At 39.4% G+C, this 20,021-nt stretch overlaps 1 protein-coding gene across 1 annotated transcript in view; it reads right to left on the bottom strand.

The window, feature by feature from the left end:
* man1a1 (mannosidase, alpha, class 1A, member 1) overlaps positions 1 to 16,156 on the bottom strand; it is a 168,112-nt gene extending 151,956 nt beyond the window's left edge. The window contains exon 1 of the mRNA XM_079644772.1: positions 15,448 to 16,156. Within this exon, the coding sequence (XP_079500898.1) occupies positions 15,448 to 15,954 (507 nt within the window). The 5' untranslated portion in view covers positions 15,955 to 16,156. The remainder of the gene's footprint in view (positions 1 to 15,447) is intronic.
* Positions 16,157 to 20,021: the final 3,865 nt, after the last annotated feature.

Below are 20,021 nucleotides of genomic sequence, written 5' to 3'. Positions count from 1 at the left end.
GGGACATCCTCTGTTGGAGGGGCAAAGGAGTCTGGTGGGATTCTTTTCGGAGTATTGAAGATTGTTTCCCCGACATCGAAGGTGCCTGCTACAGGACAACACGGAACGTTTTGCGATTTGGACGCGATGAGTGGGGGGGGTTTTTAGTGGAGCACGAGGGTGAGCTGCGAGCACCAGAGCCTCGCAGCGACGAAACTGAGGCTCCGTGGTAAACTGTGGAAACATTTTGGGAGCCGAAACAGCCGGCGCTTTAAGAGAGCCGAGCCAAATGATCCGGCTCACTAACGTAAAAAAGACAGTATCTATAAGGGACGCTCAAGTCAAAATTCAAAACACCACCACCACCCCCCCCCCCCGCTCTCAGGGTGGACGCCCTCTGCACCTGGTCTGGCGGGAAACACTGATTGGCTGTCAAATGGGGGATTACAGACATTAACACACATTTTTCATTGGTCTGTTTCCAGCTAATCCAATCAGTTTCAAAATGCAGTTTAAGAATTTGAAGATTTCTATAAACCCATGGAGGCAAGTAACCCTTTATCAGAGAGAAATGGTGTTCGTTGAACACTGATCAGGTTATAAGAAAAGCATTGTTCTCTATTCCTGTCGTCATTGCTATTCAGCCTTTTACACACCATCATACGCTCCTCTAGCATGACTAAAGCAGAGATATCAAGAAAAGGTCAATAGACTAAAGAAGAAGTATTGATTTACCCTTAAACAATCTACTTAATGCCATTTAACGCCTCTTTACCCTTAACCAAGCTCAGAAATATGAACACGGCTCCAAAACACCTCTTAAACTAAACAATTTATCCCTTTTCATCTTATTGTATGCCATTTGTGATGACTTTCCTATATTACACAACACAGAGGTGATTGTAAATGCAATTATTCACCTTTTGCATGCTAATGAGCTAGCCGTGTGTTAGCTCTGAGCAAGGCAAGACAAATTGCACCTTTCAGCCTCACTAATCAAAACGATACGACAAATGCACAAAGCATGGCCATTACTGGCAACGCCGGCCCATAGATTTAACATGCGTGTTCACCCCAGTCCCATGAGGCGGCTCTGCCAAGGAGCATACATCAATGTCTTTAACAAAAAGGCATGCTAATATTCCTGCAATCCTAGTGAAGACTGCTAATGATCCAAAAAGCTTCACACATGCCTCGTCTGGCCCCGCACTGAGCTCTACAATTCTGTTTTGCATGTCCCTGAATCCAAATAAAGTATGTAGTCAAATAATGGCTGTGTTGAAAGAGGGAAAGGGATTATCTGTGGGCTACTGGAAACGGATCTCACACTCTTCCTGCAGGTGTTTCACAGTAAAAAACATTGTAGTGAAGGGATAAGTGATTGTGCCCTTTGAGCATCTGGAGGTGTTTTAATGTGAAACAGATGGAGAGAAAGTAGATTGTTCATTAACAAGAAACAGCAGCCAACATGCTACATGGGAGGAATCAAACAGGGCAGGTTTCTCTCTAAAATATGATCAAATTCAGTAGATTTTCAACCTCGTATCTAATGACGCTCTTTCCAAAATAAAGGATATATCTGATGTTTAGCCACAAGGAGTTTACAGGAGAAGCCACTTCCACAAAATGGAAGACATATCTGCAGTGTGTATGTTTTTTTGAACCAAATCAGGGAGAACTCAGAACTCCTTTGGGCACCAATAAACACATGTGTAGAGCTGGAGTTAGTCAATAGGCGACTGGTCACAGCAGGAAGACCGGATAACAAACACACTCAAACACACACACACACACTATACAGAAATCCATGGTCCATACCCAACCTGTGGCGTATTGATAGAATTCGGAAAGAAAAGCAAAACTCCAAAGTTCACCCGTAGCTGTAAATGTCAGGCTGTACTACAGGAGGTCTGAGAGGGGAACAGAAACACCACAAGACTTCCTTTGCCCAACTTTAAAAATCTATGTTGTTGTGATATTGAGCCAGCAGAACAACATGCCTCTCTTTGGACCTGTCCTTTGATAGTTGACCAGTGTATGTTGAAAATGGTCGGGTTAGGGTTAGAAAGCTCTCTTAACGCTTCAATCTGTAAGTGGAGGAAAGAGTGCTGCATCAAACTGAGGTGCTTCAATCGTGCGTAGAGGGAGCCTGAAGGGCTATTGATTACTCGTTGACGTTTTATTTAGCTAGCTTTTTCAGGGTACTTTCACGCTGTGTAGTTAGAGGCACAACAACATGAGCTGAAAGCCTCCACATGCACAACACAGCCCACATAGCATGAGCAACAAATGATGTTCTTATACTTCATTGACACACTTTGAGCACTTGTATGCTTCTTTGATTCAATCTTGAGAAGGATTAAATATTTGTATCGTATTTTGCATTTAAAGAAACTGCTTTCACTTCCATTCAATTTACAAATTGTACAAAAACGTTGTAACAAAGATCAAACTTAAAGAGCAGTCCTTCACTTTCCCGCTGTGCTACATTTAGCTAATCAACAAATATTCATTTTATATTTGTTTTGATCATGTACGGGGGGCTAAAATGTTGGTCGCGATTACAATATTTGACTACTTAAAAACCTTAAATCTTAAATGTGAATAAAATGTGTTACATGGCACGTCTATGCACACGGTACTTAAAAACACACAATTACGCTCAAGGTGTCATGCACTGTCAAAGCTTCCCAAGATATGGATATCCAACAACGGGTTAGAAAACGATGGAACCTTTACTTTAATACACATTCTTTATAAAGATATATATGTAAGTAACACATCTTTTTTATGATTGAAAATAAATTATTTGATTAAATCAGGATTCATTAGGCTTCGTTTTCTGAAAACCAAGAGCTGGCAGTAAGTATTGTGTATGCATATGTCTATCAGTTTGAATAATGTATAAGCCTAGTCCGTTGTATTTGCTTGAATAATTTCCCATCCGCTCTTGTAGGCTTGCTCTCGCCTTGACCTATAGCACAAATATTACTAGGTTAAATTAATAACAATGTATTTTGCGCCACGACTTTCCAAATCAATGCTCGATGACTATGCATGAGCAGGAGCAGAGCTGGGAGGAGTGGATCCAGTAAAGCGCTACATATACCTCCTAGAAGGATACGATGCATGGACAATAAAGAGTAATGAACCAGGGCTGTGTGTGTGTGTGTGGGGGGGGGGGGGGGTCTGTTTTGCCGCGGGCTAATACTGGACTTTGCAAAGGTCTACAGGACAAATAGAAGACGTGCACTGACAGCTAAAGTGTGTATATATGCAAAATGACCCTATCAGTCACTCTGGAGTCTATATTCCAACCTAGAGAGCCAGGAGGCAACAAATGAAAGACCTGGAACGAGTACATTCATCCCCGACCCCCAAGGCAAACCCCCGGACCAATCCATCCACACTGACTAACTTTCCATACTAATAATGGGATTTATAACAGCCTTGCAGCCTTACCACTAGGACTATATATTTACAGTGACTTTATAAAACCATTACAATATTCATCACTCGCTCCCAGGCCTTGGGCTAACGGTACAGCATGATATGTCGTTATGGAAAGACGGTGGTTTCTAATATATTACAGTAGCCAATATGCTCATTTCCAATTCATAACTTGGCTCATTTACATACACACAGTTAACCAGATGTTAAAGTGCCCTTCAATGTCACTGATTAGTCAATTGAATTCAAATTGTGGCTTTTTCATTGGAAATATTTCCCCCTAACCAATATATTACATATTTCTACATATCATTACATTATTATATTACATATATCTCTAGTGTCATCCATACACTGTACAGGTCTCTAACATGTGGATTGAGCAATGACAGAGTATACTGTAGCTATACTAACAATTAGGAGCATCAGAGGATTGTTTACATGCCGAATTTCCACCCGTTAACACATTTTAAAAAGTGTTTTCATTAGGGCTGCTCGATTAGGGCAAAAATCTTAATCATAATTGATATCACGATTATTAAATACGATTATTCATTGACTTTGAAAATATCCGTTTATTGAAACTTTAAAACAAATAAATAATCATTTGAACAGTCTCTTTTGAACTGTTGATTACCCTGAATGTATAATTCAACTGAAACACCAATACAAAAATAAATGATATATTTACATTTAAATAAATAATATCAAAATAATAAATACCAATAAACAAGATCAACACATTTTTTCGAGCGCACTTCCACAAGCTACTAAACATACTGTATATAAATATGATAAATAAAAATGTGTGTTTTCAAAAATAAAATTAGATCAAATATGTTGCACTGATCAAATATAGTGCACGACCTAGCAAAGCAAAATAATTGTTTTTTTCAATTATGTTGTTTTTGTAATTGTGGCAGGCCAAAATCGTAATTGCGATTAAAATACGATTAATTGCACAGCCCTAGTTTTCATCAGTCATTTCGTTATGCTTGGCCTCTCATTCAGATAATTGGTATTAAAGGTTGCACATTATTGATGTCTTCTCTACACTTTTACTAAAAGTTGCATTGGAGTTGAAGAGGGCTTCCATTGTTGGAAGACTGAAAGGAGTTCTAGGTGTGCATTAGCACTAACAAATACATGAATGTACACACACACACACACACACACACACACACACACCTGTGCAGGAAGCAGTAGGGCTGGCGTTAGACAAAGCTATTAGAGCGATTAAACAGTGAAAGAAAGCACCTGGAGGGCCAACTGACGGCAATAACTCCATCTGACAACACACGTCTAGTGGCCATTCTTAGAAAATAAGTGGAACCAGTGAACAAGAGGCAATTAGTTCAAATGGTCGATAGCGAAATACAGCTGCCAAGTTAGACTGAAAAAGGCACAGAAAGAGACAGAAACAGAGACTTCTATTTCTGGCCCTGAAGGTTGGCGAAGCGGCAAAATGGCTTTTTGGGTGAAATGCATGCATGCACGCTTGCAAAGACGCACCCACATAGACTCACACAGTGGCAGGAACAATTGTGTTGGGAGTGGGCACAAATAACTGAACTGTATCCTGAAGACAGCAAAGCAAGAAGAAGGAAAGGAGAAATAAAATGCAGGGAGTGAAAAGGAGAAAAGGGAGGAAGGGGGGAGAGAAATGACATGCATGAAGAGATGTAAAAAGGGAGAGGGAAGATTGATGTTTCATCTTTGCCTTGACAGTCAGCTTTAGACAGCGAGGAGAAACCTTTACTAATCCACAGCTCTCTGAACATCATGTGGGTGTGCATGCATGTGTGCGTGTTCTAACAAGCCACTGGTTACAGTTTCCTCCGTTGTGTTTTTGCATGTCATTGAAGAAGAGGTGCTGATGAGGTGCTGTTAAGCAATTGTCCTTTAGGATGCTGAGCTTTAAGGAGTAAATACTGCAAACACACCGTCCTGATGGCTGGTTAAATGTTCCTTTGCATCTCATCTGCATACTCATCAGCGCCACACACACACACACACACACACACACACACACACACACACACACACACACACACACACACACACACACACACACACACACACACACACACACACACACACACACACACACACACACACACACACACACACACACACACACACACACACACACACACACACACACACACACACACACACACACACACACACACACACACACACACACACACACACACACACACACACACACACACACACACACACACACACACACACACACACACACACACACACACACACACACACACACACACACACACACACACACACACACACACACACACACAGGATGATTAGTCAGAATAGAACAGCAGCGGTTGCTCAGAGCACAAAAGGTGAGACTTTGTGTATTAATTAGCAACCAGTCTGTAATTTTAATAAAGAAATGCTGCCACTAAGACAAGAGTTTCACCGGTGTGTTGCTTAGAGCTAATTCAGGTTTCCCCAGGGGCCTCGAGGGAGTTTCAAAGGGGGTTCCCGGTGTATTAACTGTTAACAACCAGTTTATAACCACCATTACTGCCAGTGAAGCAAGTGTCACTTTTCAAAAGAAACTGCAGATTTGCGTCGCTTGAACGTAGATGTTTTTCTCAAGAATTTTAACGATTTGGTTTCAACACCAGTCAGGCAAAAAATCCAGCACCTATAATGATACCCTTTAAAACAGGAAGTGTGAATATGACGTAGGTTCACCAAATCTACATTTGGCATTGTGAGGGACGGTAATTCCCTAAGTAGCCTACACTACTAAACCACAGAATTCAACTGAATTTCAGTACATTCAGTTTCAGTTGTACTGTTTGCTCGTTCCCAGGGGAATGTCCACAGTGTAAGAAACCGTGTGTTTTAATCATTTGCAAATAACATTCTGAGAAGTCCAGAATATTCAGCTGTGTTGTAAAGATGTTGCTCTTTGATGGCTTAGAGAAAATGATTCATGTACTATATTTTCCTGATCTTGCAAATGTCCGTTTCTACATGCAGTATTAGGGATGTCCCGATCACCTTTTTTTTGCTCCCGATCCGATTCCGATCATTTGATTTTGACAATCTGCCGATACCGATTTTTCCCGATCCGATCTTTATGCAATGCATTAAGAGAAAAAAAGGTAACAGATAACGGCTGGTCATCCAACGCGATGAATTCAGCTATCTTGGCTGTTATTTTTTTGATCTTTTCACTGTTCTGGGGCAGTTTCTCTTTGCTTTTAAAAGTCTCTGAAAGTGTTGGTTGTTTCAGTGCCGTTACCTGAGTGGCCGCTGTGTACTCGTCGTGTTGGTTTCTCAGGTGGTGTATTAGATTGGTCGTGTTGAACGTAGCTCTGTTCTTTCCACCAAACGGAACCTCCGCCTTGCAAACCTTGCATCTGGCTGTTACACTGCCTTCGCTTTCAAATTTATAATCCTTCCAAACTCCTGACATTTTCTCTGTCCCGACTCACCAGCTGAACGTAGCCTCTCGTTAGCTTACTGCTACTATTAGACACTGCGCCCACTCTGTTGCCAGATTTGAGAGATATAAGCAACCAGGTCTATGAAAACAAGCCCAAAAGTAATTTTAAACCAAAACTAAGGCCTCAGGATGACTTTAGGACGTGAACATGGTCATTGTTGTTCTGTAACATTAAATAAAATACAAATATTTTATAATTTTTTTTTACAAAAACATCCCGATCCCGATTTTTTTCTCCCGATTCCGATCTTTTGAAAATCACGTGATCGGATCGGGACATCTCTATGCAGTATCTATGTGTGAAAAAACCTAACTAGCTCGCTTATCTTACTTGCTAGAATTCAATCTGTAAAAGTGTCTGTTTACCAACGATAGGCAGGGTCTTATTTGCAACGGCAGAATTACAGGTCGCCCATTAAACTATGGGTGAAAGTGTGTGGTATTTTATAAAAACAACATAATCCAATGTGGTTTTATGATGTAACTTATTAAAAGAATACAACAAACTACATCTTATTCCATGACAGCCCAATATTGCTTCATGGGAAAACACTGCTCCATGTATCCTAATATTCCAGGTATCAAACCTGAAATCAAATCTATTTCAAGCTGTTAGGAAAGATCTTGGTACCAGAGAGGAAGGTTGTTTGCTGTACCAAACAACTCAGGAGTTCTAGCATCCAGCATCTACCCCTTGATCTAGCCTGATTTCCCCTGTTTATCAGCCCATGTTTTTATTATTACCCCCCACTGCTCTCGCCTCCAAAGCCTCTCACAGAGAGACCAAAGAGAGGAGGGGATCTCCAGAGAGTCTTTGATTTGGAACAGACAAACAGATTTAGCTGATTGTGGGATTGTGGCGGTCCCTCACAACAAGACGTTTATCTTTTACAGAGTGGCCTCTGCAGCATGCCCATCACAGCAGGGCAGATCCCTGGATAACTGGGTCAGATGGCAGAGAGTAAGAAGACGCTATCGCAGAACTTTGTCTTCAAATAAGTTCCGATTCTTGTACTTAATACCAACAGGCCATCCAAGGGGTCAGGGAAGCATGTAAGGCTACGATTGAGTGGAGTTATTGGCTTCATGAGCTGAAAGTGAAGCATTTCTATAAAGATCTAGGGAAAAACCTTGAGTTGTCGATGCATCTATAGAAAATACAGCTTAAAATGTCTGAATAAGGTGATAATAATATGCCTTTTTGCATCACTCACGACCAGTGATACTATTTATGTCATCATTCTTGTCCTTGGATTACTATACTCAAGTCAACCAAAAGCTATTTTAGTCCAAGTACTCATCAAGAACTCATCAAAGCGAGAACAGGAACAATATTCATTGTGTGTCAATGTAAATCTATTAGTGCTGCTTTTATTCCTACTGGAACACTTTTCTGATGTTGCCATACAAATCTATGACTTGTAGGGGTGTAACGTATTCGTACCGACATTTTTCTGTATGGGCCCTTCGGTTCGGTACAGGTGTGTACCGAAGAGTACCGAACGAATATAACGTTAAACGTAAAAAATTGAGAATGTGAACAATTTTTTGGAAGTAATCTCAGGTGCTGTGTCGCAGGATTCAGTATTATTTGCTCACATTGGGTTCAACGCATCATAGAGCGACCAAGTCATTGTTACAGTCATAATCGAATGTGATTATGCAATAAACAATAACTACTACATTAGTGATATTTATAGTGTCGTTCTAATATATGCCAAAAGCCTAGATTATAGCGTTTATGGAATTCCTGCAACAAGTTCATATTCAACTTAAATGTACTCCAACAATTACAGCTTGTCTAAAAGCACGAAAACATTGTTAAGCTAGTCTTGCAATGAAGAGTCCAACATGTTGTAGCTTGTTGATAATAATAGGGGGCATCATATATTTGTTTTATGGATGTTTTGACAGCTTCTCGGAAGGGAAACTGAATACCTCAAATGTACTGAACCAGAAAGTCCAATTATCTCCAATCAAAAGCAGAACATAGCTGCAGGTTTTTTATTTAATAACAACCACAACTGCCAGGCCAAAGTCAACACTGTCACCAGGGAAAACGTACATTTTCTGAAAGTTTTCATAAGCCCCATTGCTGTTTAATCAGAAGAGACATAACACTGCTAGGTTAATATTTACCTTAGGCTGAACAGGTTTGAGGTAGCCACTTCTTATTGAATTATTGTAATGGCATCTCCCTTATTATAAACAGAGGAATAAATGTAACTTGACAGTTAACGGAAGAGATGTGTTGACACAGTGGACAACGTTTACTCTTAACATCTTGTGTCAAATGTGCTTTGCTACTAGATGAGTGTTTTTTTTTTTTTAAGATATTCATTTGAGAACTGATCGAAACTCTACAGCAGGGGTCGGCAACAGGCGGACCGTGGTCCGGATCCGGACCCAGACGCCGACCTATACGGACCCGGACCTATAATCAATACATTAATAGGGGATTTCAATTTTGACGGAACGATTCTATTTTAACCGCCGCCGACAGGGAGAGACGAGTGAGCGATACAGGGAGAGAAACACAGAAGAAGAGATGAGAGAGCGATACAGGGAGAGAAAGACAGAAGAAGAGATGAGAGAGCGGCAGTCGGCAGAGAGAAGCGGAGAGGAGAGTGAACAGGCGTGTTAGCGGGAGACAGGGAGAGACAAATAATTACACATGGCGCTCTCTAAGAAGAGGGAAGTGGACAGTGAGAACAGAGCTTTTAACCCCGAGTGGACTCATTCATGTTCATACGGCCCACTGGGAGCACAGAACCAGTATGTCTCATATGTTCAGAGACCGTGGCGCTCATTAAAAGTGCCAAAACTCCACTATGAGACAAAACACTAAGTGTTTGACCAAACATTCCCGAACAGTCAGAACTGAGGTCACAAAAAATAAGCAGTCTCAGAGCCCAATATGATCAGTCCACCAGGATCAAAATAAAAACTAAATATGGTTCAGGGGCAGGCTAACCGAGGCTAACCAATGAGCACCTGCATGTGTGTGTGAGAATGGCCCTGACATCATTTCAGCCCAGATCTAAACTCCTGGCAGGACAAGCTCAAGCTCAATTCTCGCACTGAATTAAAAAAAGTGAGTGAGGGACTGCAATATAAGAGGTAAAGAAAGAGAAACTTTAAAACTGTTCAATTGTTATGATGTGTAAAGACTGATATTTTTCTATAATCGTCTGAAACTGTTATGTCATGATGTGAAATGGTTAACAAAGACAAAGGGAAACTCAAGCTGCTGCTACACTTTATTTTATTTATCTAAAATCAAGCACTTTTAAGATGCACATATTTTCAAAAGCTCTTTAATTTATTTTCTCTATTTTATTTTTAAATGCAGTCCGAGAGGAACATTACACATACCCACAGTATGTACTGTATATCTGTATAGTTAAATGTTAATTGACAATAAATATATATATATTTTTTTAATTGTACTTTCTTTATTTGATTAGCAGTCAGCTGTTGATTACATGCAGACGTTGAAAAAGCTACAGGCTACTTCAATATATATCAAACTAATTCATACTTTTGAAGTTCCGGACCTTTGCTAACTGGACCTCGTTGAATTTGAGTTGCATACCCCAGCTCTACAGGAATCCATTAAACTTACATTGCACATCAATGCTTAAACATACATTAATAAGTCATGGGGTTTTCTATTTTCCTTGGTTTTAGTGAAAGATTTTAAATAACCTCCATTTGTTAAAATATATATCTGCTTTTCAAATCTTCCTAGTCAACAAGCTTTCTGGAGATCAGTTTATCGAGCATTACGTTAGGCATTGTTTTTGAGTCTTTAAGTCGCCAAATTGCATCTGACCAACCCATAACTTGAGCATGTTTGACAAACCCTGTGTTTGATACACGCTGTAGATAAAAACACACTTCTGTTGTATCTCCGTCTTGCACTTCAAAGAATTACAGTCTCTCCAAAACGTTCAAATGTGTTCATTAGTTGCTCCATTAGGTTGGTTTGCATTTAAAGTCATTTAAAACGCACTGTTATGGACAATTTCTGCTTTTCTGTTTTCAATTTCTGTTGGTTTATTTTGAGCCAGTAGCAGCTGGACAATCTTGTTTTTTCTATCCATGACAAACTGTAACCCTCACCATCTTAACAAAAAGAGTGAATGGATGAAAACACAGAGTCAAAGCTCCGGATAGCTGGCACCAAATATGTCTTATATAATGGTAGTCAATATCTTGAGGTGATTTGCTTGATGTTGTTTACAAAGGAATACTTTTAGCTGCCATGATCAATGTGTTAAGTGAGGGTAATCATATCTATTACACTTTTAAGAGCCTGCTGCACAGAATATAAAGAGGAAGTGCCACAGGATAGCACTTGAACTAACCTTTCAGTGACTTGTTTCCTCAACAAAAAAATCAACACAGCTGAACCAGTTTGGTTTCCAAATTCTGGTGGCAGTTTTGCAAAGGTATCAGCTAGGGAAGCTCCGATCGATCGGCCGATATTCACTCTTAATAGTTCGATCGGTGCTCTCTATAAAGGCCAATCAGGAGAGCCAATCAGATGACGTAAATACATGACACTTTTCTCTGTGCGCGGCATAAGAAGCTCGCCAAGATGGCTTCACCAGTCTGGCAGTTTTTTAAGGTGTCCGAAAAAGACAGTAAAATAGTGGTATGCAACGTGTGTGAAGCAGAAATCCTGCAGCTCCACCCGCTGTGACGGACCGGTGAGCGAAACACACACTAAGAGTTAGACCTAACACACTAGCTAGTTTATCTACCTCTGGAACAAGATAAACTAGCTATAAATATATTTATTCTTCACTGTCGGGTCACTCATTACTGGATCAGTGAGCAGCATGAGATACTGACGGGCTGTTAGGAGAGAGAGAGAGGGAGATTCGTTTATTCCTCCCGTGTTATTATCCAAAGTTAATGTGAACTTGAATAATGTACTTAATTTGAATATCTAATAATGATGTTGTTTGTGGAGGCGCATCATTTATTGAAAAATTATTTGGAAATGTTCGATCCGTTACGATTATAAACTGAAGCAATATAAAAAAGAGCCCCATTAACTGAGTTTTAAACATCAGCATATATTACCGGTCAATTATTAATAATAATATAATAATAATAATAATAATAATAATATTGCCGTTAGCCGGTAATTACTGGACTATGACCGGCGGTCGTAGTCCAGTAATTACCGGCTAACGGAAACTCCGCTACTCAATTCACAAAACAACATTTTAAATGGAAGATCCCCATAGCCCCCACCCACCCTATGATCGGATTGGCGATCGGCCGATTCTGATTCCGGTGATTGGCCCCAAAAACCCTGATCGGAGCATCCCTAGTATCAGCATGTGATCACAAGTATAAGCTTTTTGTTTGTTTAAATATGCATTACAGCTGAATCCAACTGCAGATCATCAGCTGATGAAGGCAACATTTAAAAAAAGAAACTGTAGAAAAACAAGTTTCGACTTAAATTTCAATGTCAGTGTTGCTGCTTGGGCGAACATAATTTTTTTTTTTTTAAAAGCAGCATCAGTGCAACAAATTCACTCTGATGCCCTCAGCACCAGTGTTATTTTTTTTAAGATTTATATGAACGCAATATTTGGACATTTCCCAAGAAAATAGCCCATAGCAACACAACCCACTCACTGCACTTAATAAACATTGATTGCTGCTGTTAGCAAACAAACAATCTCAATGTGGTGTTGATTTCCTCCCGGCACACTGTTGTTGTTTAAAAGCCATCCAGTTCACAGTTAAATATCCAAACATCCACACCCAGCTGGGAGGGAGGAAAAATGGGATAACGGGTCTTGGTCGGGTGTGATACATTTGCAATGGGGGCTTTAAGTTAAGGGAATGCGTCGCTAAAGTAAACTATTCTAATTTAAGAAAAACTGAGATAATGTAATTCTATTCCACCTTAAATACCAGCATTTAAGGTAGACTAAGAAGACATGGAAGTAGCCCGAGTCTTTTGAAATGAATACTTAATACTTTTGTATTTGATACAGTATTCAACTGAAGTCCTCAAACATGGGATTGTGTGTTTGTACTACGTCGATAAGATGACACATACATTAGTTCTGTGGTATGATGATCAGATGGCTGGAGGATGTACTCTATAGGCAAAACAACTGTGATTTGTACACAGTATGGCCTCCCGTTGACATGATGGGTTTAACCTGCTTCTTGTGGTTGACAGCATGACCTTTCAGTATCAAGAGATGTCATCTGAAGCTGAGAAACGTATCCCGTCAGCATCTCAAACATTGGCTTTTTAATACCAAATACACACAAATATATTTTTTTAGCATTCAGGGCAGTGTTTACAACGACACCTCAGTGATATATTGATTACACATGCTTTGGTTTAACATAATATTGCCATAAAGTTCAGTGTCAGGGGTCTTGAAAGGGTCATAACGGAAAGGATTTTCAGGATAAATTCGATTTTAATACCTGAACCAATTATTGCTTTTCATAATCTTTTCAAAAAAGTGCCACTCGAATATGATTGCTTTATTGATACTGGGGTTTTCAGTCAAATACATCATTATCCTATTTCATTTTGTCAGAACTGAAAATAGCCTTGCACTACAGAGATTGTTCCAAGAAGTCATTTCCCGACCTCTTTCAAGTCCGCTCTGGGCTGAAATGACTTTCAGTTATCTCAATTTCAAAGGATCTTCAATGAAAGGCATATATCAGTCCATCTGAATGTCTTCACACCCGACACATGTGCTCAGTCAGGACAATAGGGCTGAACAATTATCTGAATGTTATAAAAATCGCAAAATGGACACATGCAAAACCAAAATCACATACTTGTTAAAGACGAAATATGTGCAAAAATACCGTTCTGAATTAAATATTAAAGTTCAGCCGGTCTACAAATGGTAGAGACTTAAGGAAAAAAAAAAAAAAAATTAATATTTTTTCGGTTGCAGTAATGATCATTCCCTCCATTATCGTGAATCTTACCCAATTGCAATATCACTCAAAAGAATGGTAATTACATATGTATTTTAAATCTGCTCACTGACTCATTGGTCCTCTGCATGAGACTACCAGTTGACCACCTGAATGAGTAAATGGAAATCAAGTCGCCTCAGTGAACAGATCTACGATAACTGATCACCAAAAATCCCATCAGTAAAACTTCTTTTCGATACATCACTGAAGATATTTCATATATCTCATTCTACATGTGCATTCCTATTGAGCACATCAGGAGCCGAGATAATAAGAACAGCACAGATAATGCTGCAGGAGCGTGACTGAACACCACCAGCAGCCACCCGAAACCACCTGAGACCTCTGGGCTTTTCTCTTGTTTCCCCCACACCCACACACACACATAAACACGGCAGTGAACACAATAATGCCAAACATGCTACCTGTTGGTGTTATTCAACCTGCTGCAGGCTTTTCAATATTGAAAAAGATCAGAGGGCACAAAAGCTATTGAATAAAAGTCAAATACAAGGAGGTCTTTGACGTTATCTCAGTAAATAAACAGACTGAATTATGATTTCAAATGAGTGACAATTGGTAATAATCGTATTAATAAATCAAGCTTTCAAACGGAATAGGTTCATCTTAAAATGTCCAATCCTCAGGGGAATGAACTGTGGCGCACACTCCAAATCTAGGTCATATGTTTACGGTGTGTGACAGGCTAAAGGTGTGTTCAATCTTCCACAGCCATGATAACAAGGGGTTACCACTGAGGTGACTGATCATCTGGTTTATCATATATTCCCCCGACACTGGAAGCCTGAAAGGCAGGTATATAAGCCCGGAGGGGGGCAGTGGATCCTGCGTGCATTCCTTGGTTTTCCCCAGAAACTGACTGCTGGGAAATTTCATGTAAAGAAAAACCTCTGCCACGCCAAATCCCGTTGAAAAAAACGTAAAATCAACGTGTCATATTCACCTTGAGGTGTGCGTTGATGTCGAAACATAGTGTACGGTATTTAACTCAACAAGACTAAATTTCTGAGCAATTCGGCCACAAGTGATACACTATGGTTTACTGTGTTGCAATAAAAAAGCAAGTTGTATACTTGGTGCACTATCGTAAGCACTGCTCTCCGAGGAATATCGGCGGAGAGGACTTTCGAGATAACACGCGAACATTATGTAAAAGTTCAATTTTCGTATAATTAAGGGCTCATTTGTGTATTATATATGCGCCGTATTAAAGAGGGGGTGTGACACATTCATGTTAACTGTTGAGTCATGTTTAAGCGTTAAAACCAACTGTCATAAGATAAGGAAACATTAAAATCACATGATGTAAAAGTTACAATTTCGTGCAATTTATGGCTCATTTGTGTATTATATTTACGCCGAATTATAGAGGAGGTGTTAACCCTTCATGTTGACTGTTAAATCATGTTTTATAGTGAATACAAACTGTAGTATCCTATGGAAATATATAAATGTCAGTTGTTTTGCCGGAGTTTGGCGTAACGTCCAAACAGCGCGTGCGTTCAACAGATTCTTACCTCTTTGATCTTAGCGCGTCTCTCCTTGGTTTCTGGGTCCAGAGGTTCGTGTCCAGTAGCTCCAGGGGGTCGGTGATACACAACAAAAGGTAAATTATTGACATCATTACCACCGTGACCCTTAGCCTCCTGAAGTTTCTTTTTGTCATTCAAAATGTCCTTCTTAATCTCGTCCGGTCGTTTCTGTAGAGTATCCTTGGCCTCTAGCAGAGCTTTTTCATGGTCGTTCTTGATTTTGGCCAGGACCCTCTCGCCGTTTCCAGCCGATCCCGGGTCGCTGCTGTCCGGACCGGTGCGGGTGTTGGTCTCCACCGCGGAGGAATGAAAGAAAACTCCACTGAGCAGCTTCGACGAGTCCGGTAGGAAGAAAATAGCCCCGAAACACAGGGTAATAAAAGCACTGAACACTAATAACAAGATGAATTTCTCTGTCAACCTGAAAGAGGTCGGGCTGGCAGACTTCCTATTCGGGGTCGCGGTAAAAGGCAGAAGAGTTGCAACTGGCATTTTCTCCTCTTCCTTTTTTTAACAACAAAAAATGAATTCAAACGCTCGGATAAGCGCACTTTCGGGTTATTCCGTTCACAAATCCATGTATAGGTGGTATACAACCGTGACAAATGGAGCGCAACTGTGGTTAAATCCCTGGTAAAAAAGTTGAGGAGTGAGGCAGCTGCCCATACCGGAGACTCGCTGCAGACAAACCGAATCCACGATCTCACACAGGAAGCAACGGAGGATATGCGTGACTGACAGCTGAGAAGAGCCAATCCGTTTCGGCCCTGTGATTGGTTGGAACACAGGGGGCGTTTCTTACCAACGGCCGGGTATAAAGCTTCTGACAGCCGAGGAAACAGCTTTATGTTTCGCAAACAGTTCAACAGGAAGGACAGGAGACGATGGGGTTTTAAGATTAAGTGTTTTCTACACACATTAAAATAACATAACCAACATTTAGTTGCGTGGATGCTCAATTATGCCAATTCGATGAAAGAATACACATGTGTCATTATAATGAAACACGTTCTCACAATAATGACTTGGAAGGACTCTTGAGTCTTGGAATAATGAATTACAGCCTATCTCAAAAGTATAAGAAACTTTCTCAAAAGATTGACTTTGAGTCTCAGAGTAATGAGTCTTTACAATAATGAGTAAGTATCTCCGAATAATGACCAAGTATCTTGAAAAAATTTGAACTTTATAAATAATGGGTTAGAGTCCAAATAATGACAAAAGTTGTCAAAAAAGGATGACTAACGCCTCAAAATAATGAGTTAGTTTCTCAAATGTATGAGTCAGTATCTAAAAATAATGATTAGTATCTCAAAAATAATTAGTTATATATCAAAATAAACAGTTAATATAAAGAAAGTAGTCAAATTATGTAAATTATTTTGTCCAATTCATGAAAAACGTTATCAAAATAATGAGGGGTGTATACCAAAATAATTAAAGACCTGAAAATGAGTTGGTTTATCAAAAACAATGAGTTAATATTTTTAAAAAAAGGAGTTAATATCTAAAAAACAACAACAATGGAAAGCTTTAATAAAGTGCCCTGCAAGGCCTTATCATACAAGTACATACATTTATCATTTATTTGCAACTTTTTTATTAGTAAACAATGCATGAACAAGATTGTGGAGCAAAAGACAGTTTGTTGGGGCTTTAATGTTTCCCCACAGCATGACATACCTCGTGGGCTTACCCTCTGACCGTGTCATGTGTCACTTGTGAAGAAGTGGGGAATGTTTGGTAACTAATCACCAAGCATTTGATGTTGAAAGAGGGAGCCGCTAAACCCCGGCTAAAGCAGAGTTATAATATTTATCAACGAGTTGTTTTAACTCATGCATGTCCTGGGTTTTCTTTTTACTCACAATGATAAAGAAAAAAACACAATGCACAGTTGACTACCACTGAAGATGACATCTCCTTTCTTTTGAAGAAATAAGCATTCCTACTCTACAAAAACTTGAGATCTTACCAAGTATCTTTGTCTAATATCTAGTCAGAATATGTCTCTTCTCCTGCTATAAGACACAATAACTTCAGAAGTGAAACTGCAGTGAGATATTGGGTCTTGTTTTTAGACAATGCATCATCTTGTTATATCAAATAATCTTATTTTGAGTTGTATCTCAGATGAAACACATTTTTTTACATATTTATTAGAAAATCGCCAACTAACATCAGAAAACAGAAAACCTTATATTGTAACACAACATCTCCTGATTCTGGTCAAATATAGTTCAAAATTAGTTCTCCCAGCTAATTACAAGATCTGATTTATCTAAATATCCCGTGTTATTTCAAGTTTAACTTTTTTTTGGAGCAGCATTTTTTTCCAGTGTAGTTGAATAAACATTACCACCTCACATGTAATAATGGAAAGATTTCTCCATATGTGTTCCGTATGGGAATATGAACCAGTGACCCTCCTGGTTTTCAAGCCATCTCCACATTAATTTGGCTACTCCTGCCACCTCAGGGTAGTTGTTAATATTCGGCTTAACAATGCCTTTGCTCATGCATCAGTGCACCTGTACTTATTCTGATGAGATCGTTGATCTTTCCTAGTCTGTGTGCAAGAGTGCGATAAATGGCAATCATTTCAATTGTCTGAGCTGGTGACTAACAATGGTTTGAGGAACCAGTCAGTTATACAAATGAAACATGCAATTTATACTTCAATAGAGATTGGAATTAGTTCACAGCAAAGGGAGGAAAGAAAAACAAATCCATCTTGTTCCCTGCTATTACGGATTCTGATGAGTGCATGCTCCTGTTTTCAGACTGAATAAATCTTCTTCTCTGTGTCATTTGAATGTGTAAACATATTTTGTTGAGCATTTATATTAATATTCCATACATTAACGAGCACATCGTTTATTACAAATAGCTGCCATGGCTTTACAATTGATATTTGCAGCTATACAATGCTCCTCACCTGCTGGAAAGGAACCGCAGTGATGGAAAGTCTAATCTGGGGATGACAGATGCGTGCTGTCATATTGAAATTGTAATTCTGGGATGACAACTTGTCTAAATGATGACACGCGCCCGCATGATTACTTTCTCACTCTGCGATTCATGCAGAAAATTAAATTCTTGGATGAAATGTATGGCATCTCAATTTTGAAATATGAGTCTCTTGTGGAAACAGTTTTGACAACCCGGCGTTCATTCCTGCGTCATTTCATCAAAGTTAGCTTTTTCACTGGGATTTGTTTTCAACCTGTTGATAATATATGCATCAAAAGGAACACCATTTCCCCCTGGGTTTTCTAGGCGGCGGAGAATAAATAATCCTTTGTTGTGATGCTGGTAAAACTTGTCGAGAGGTATTGGAGGCTGAACCCACTTTTAAAGATCACTCAAAGAAATCCCCTTTGCATACCCCTACACTCTAACATCTTTAATCCAGCGCTCCCTAGGAGGCATTTTAGATGATATCTTGGTTTCCGATACTATCTGCTCACGTCAGACTCTATGTTGCAATTAAAAGAATGATATTGGACATTTTTGTCATCATAAACCATTATGACAGTGAGCAAACCCCAAGGGCAAACGCTCCACTAAATCCACTGATGTTGGAAGTCCCAGGTAATAAAAATCAAAATTATCAGTCACATCCATACTCGTGAAACTCCACTGAAAGTGAAAACTTCCTTCTATGTATGGTCGGTTTTAAATTCATAAGCTGCTCTGGATGTGGCTGTTCAAAGGAGATAAACACACGAAGGCTTCAAAGCTGTAGCAACAAGATGTCATTCTTATTTAGTTGCAATGAATTCTGGTCTTCTGAGGCGGCGTTGGTGTGAGAGTCCGTCTGTTTGCCTCCTCCGCCTCTGTGATTTATGAACAGTTTTTTGATGGATGGCAGCCACAGAAAGAAGAAGTCCTGACTCTTGGATTTTGAGGAAGTCAATCTAAAACCTGAGGAATTTAAATAGCAGTGCTGGAAATTCAACATCAGGTCAGCAATGGAACTACTAACTGTTTAGAATAAATTAATAGAGACTTGAATAAAAGATATCTAAAAATGTTTGACTGAGAGCAAAGTCCTGGAAGAATACATTGTAAAATGCAAAAGTCTTGTGCTATATGTTATCTAATAAACACCTAGGATTCAAATTCCATTTTGGGTATTCTTTTGTTTTTATAATCATATAAGTATAATTCGACATTGCTGTAAGTTATAATAATATATCATCCTTGAAAAAAAAAGAATGTATATCCAGGGCTTTCCCTATACACAAAACCTACAATGTCCATTTATTCTAAACTTGAATGCTTTATAGGATGTAAATAGTACTTTAAAGTTGCCATATTATGCTTTGGGGTTTTCCCTTTCCTGTGGTGTGTTATACAGTATAGAGAGGCGAAGTCCCGCCCTATCTTTCGATCCCGTTTGAATTGTGCCATGAATTACACATACAGTATGATGTTTGTAAATCTTCAAAAACAATTTCCATGTCAAAAAAGTATTGTCGCAAAACTGTTGAAATATAAGACTATGAAAAATACTCAACTAGAAAGACTACAAATCCCAGAGTCCCGGTCCCGCA

This window comes from Notothenia rossii, assembly GCF_949606895.1.
Source record: "Notothenia rossii genome assembly, chromosome: 8".
Taxonomy (NCBI): Eukaryota; Metazoa; Chordata; class Actinopteri; order Perciformes; family Nototheniidae; genus Notothenia; species Notothenia rossii.
Note: the sequence above shows the minus strand (reverse complement) of the source record. Positions and strands in the feature narration are given on the sequence as shown.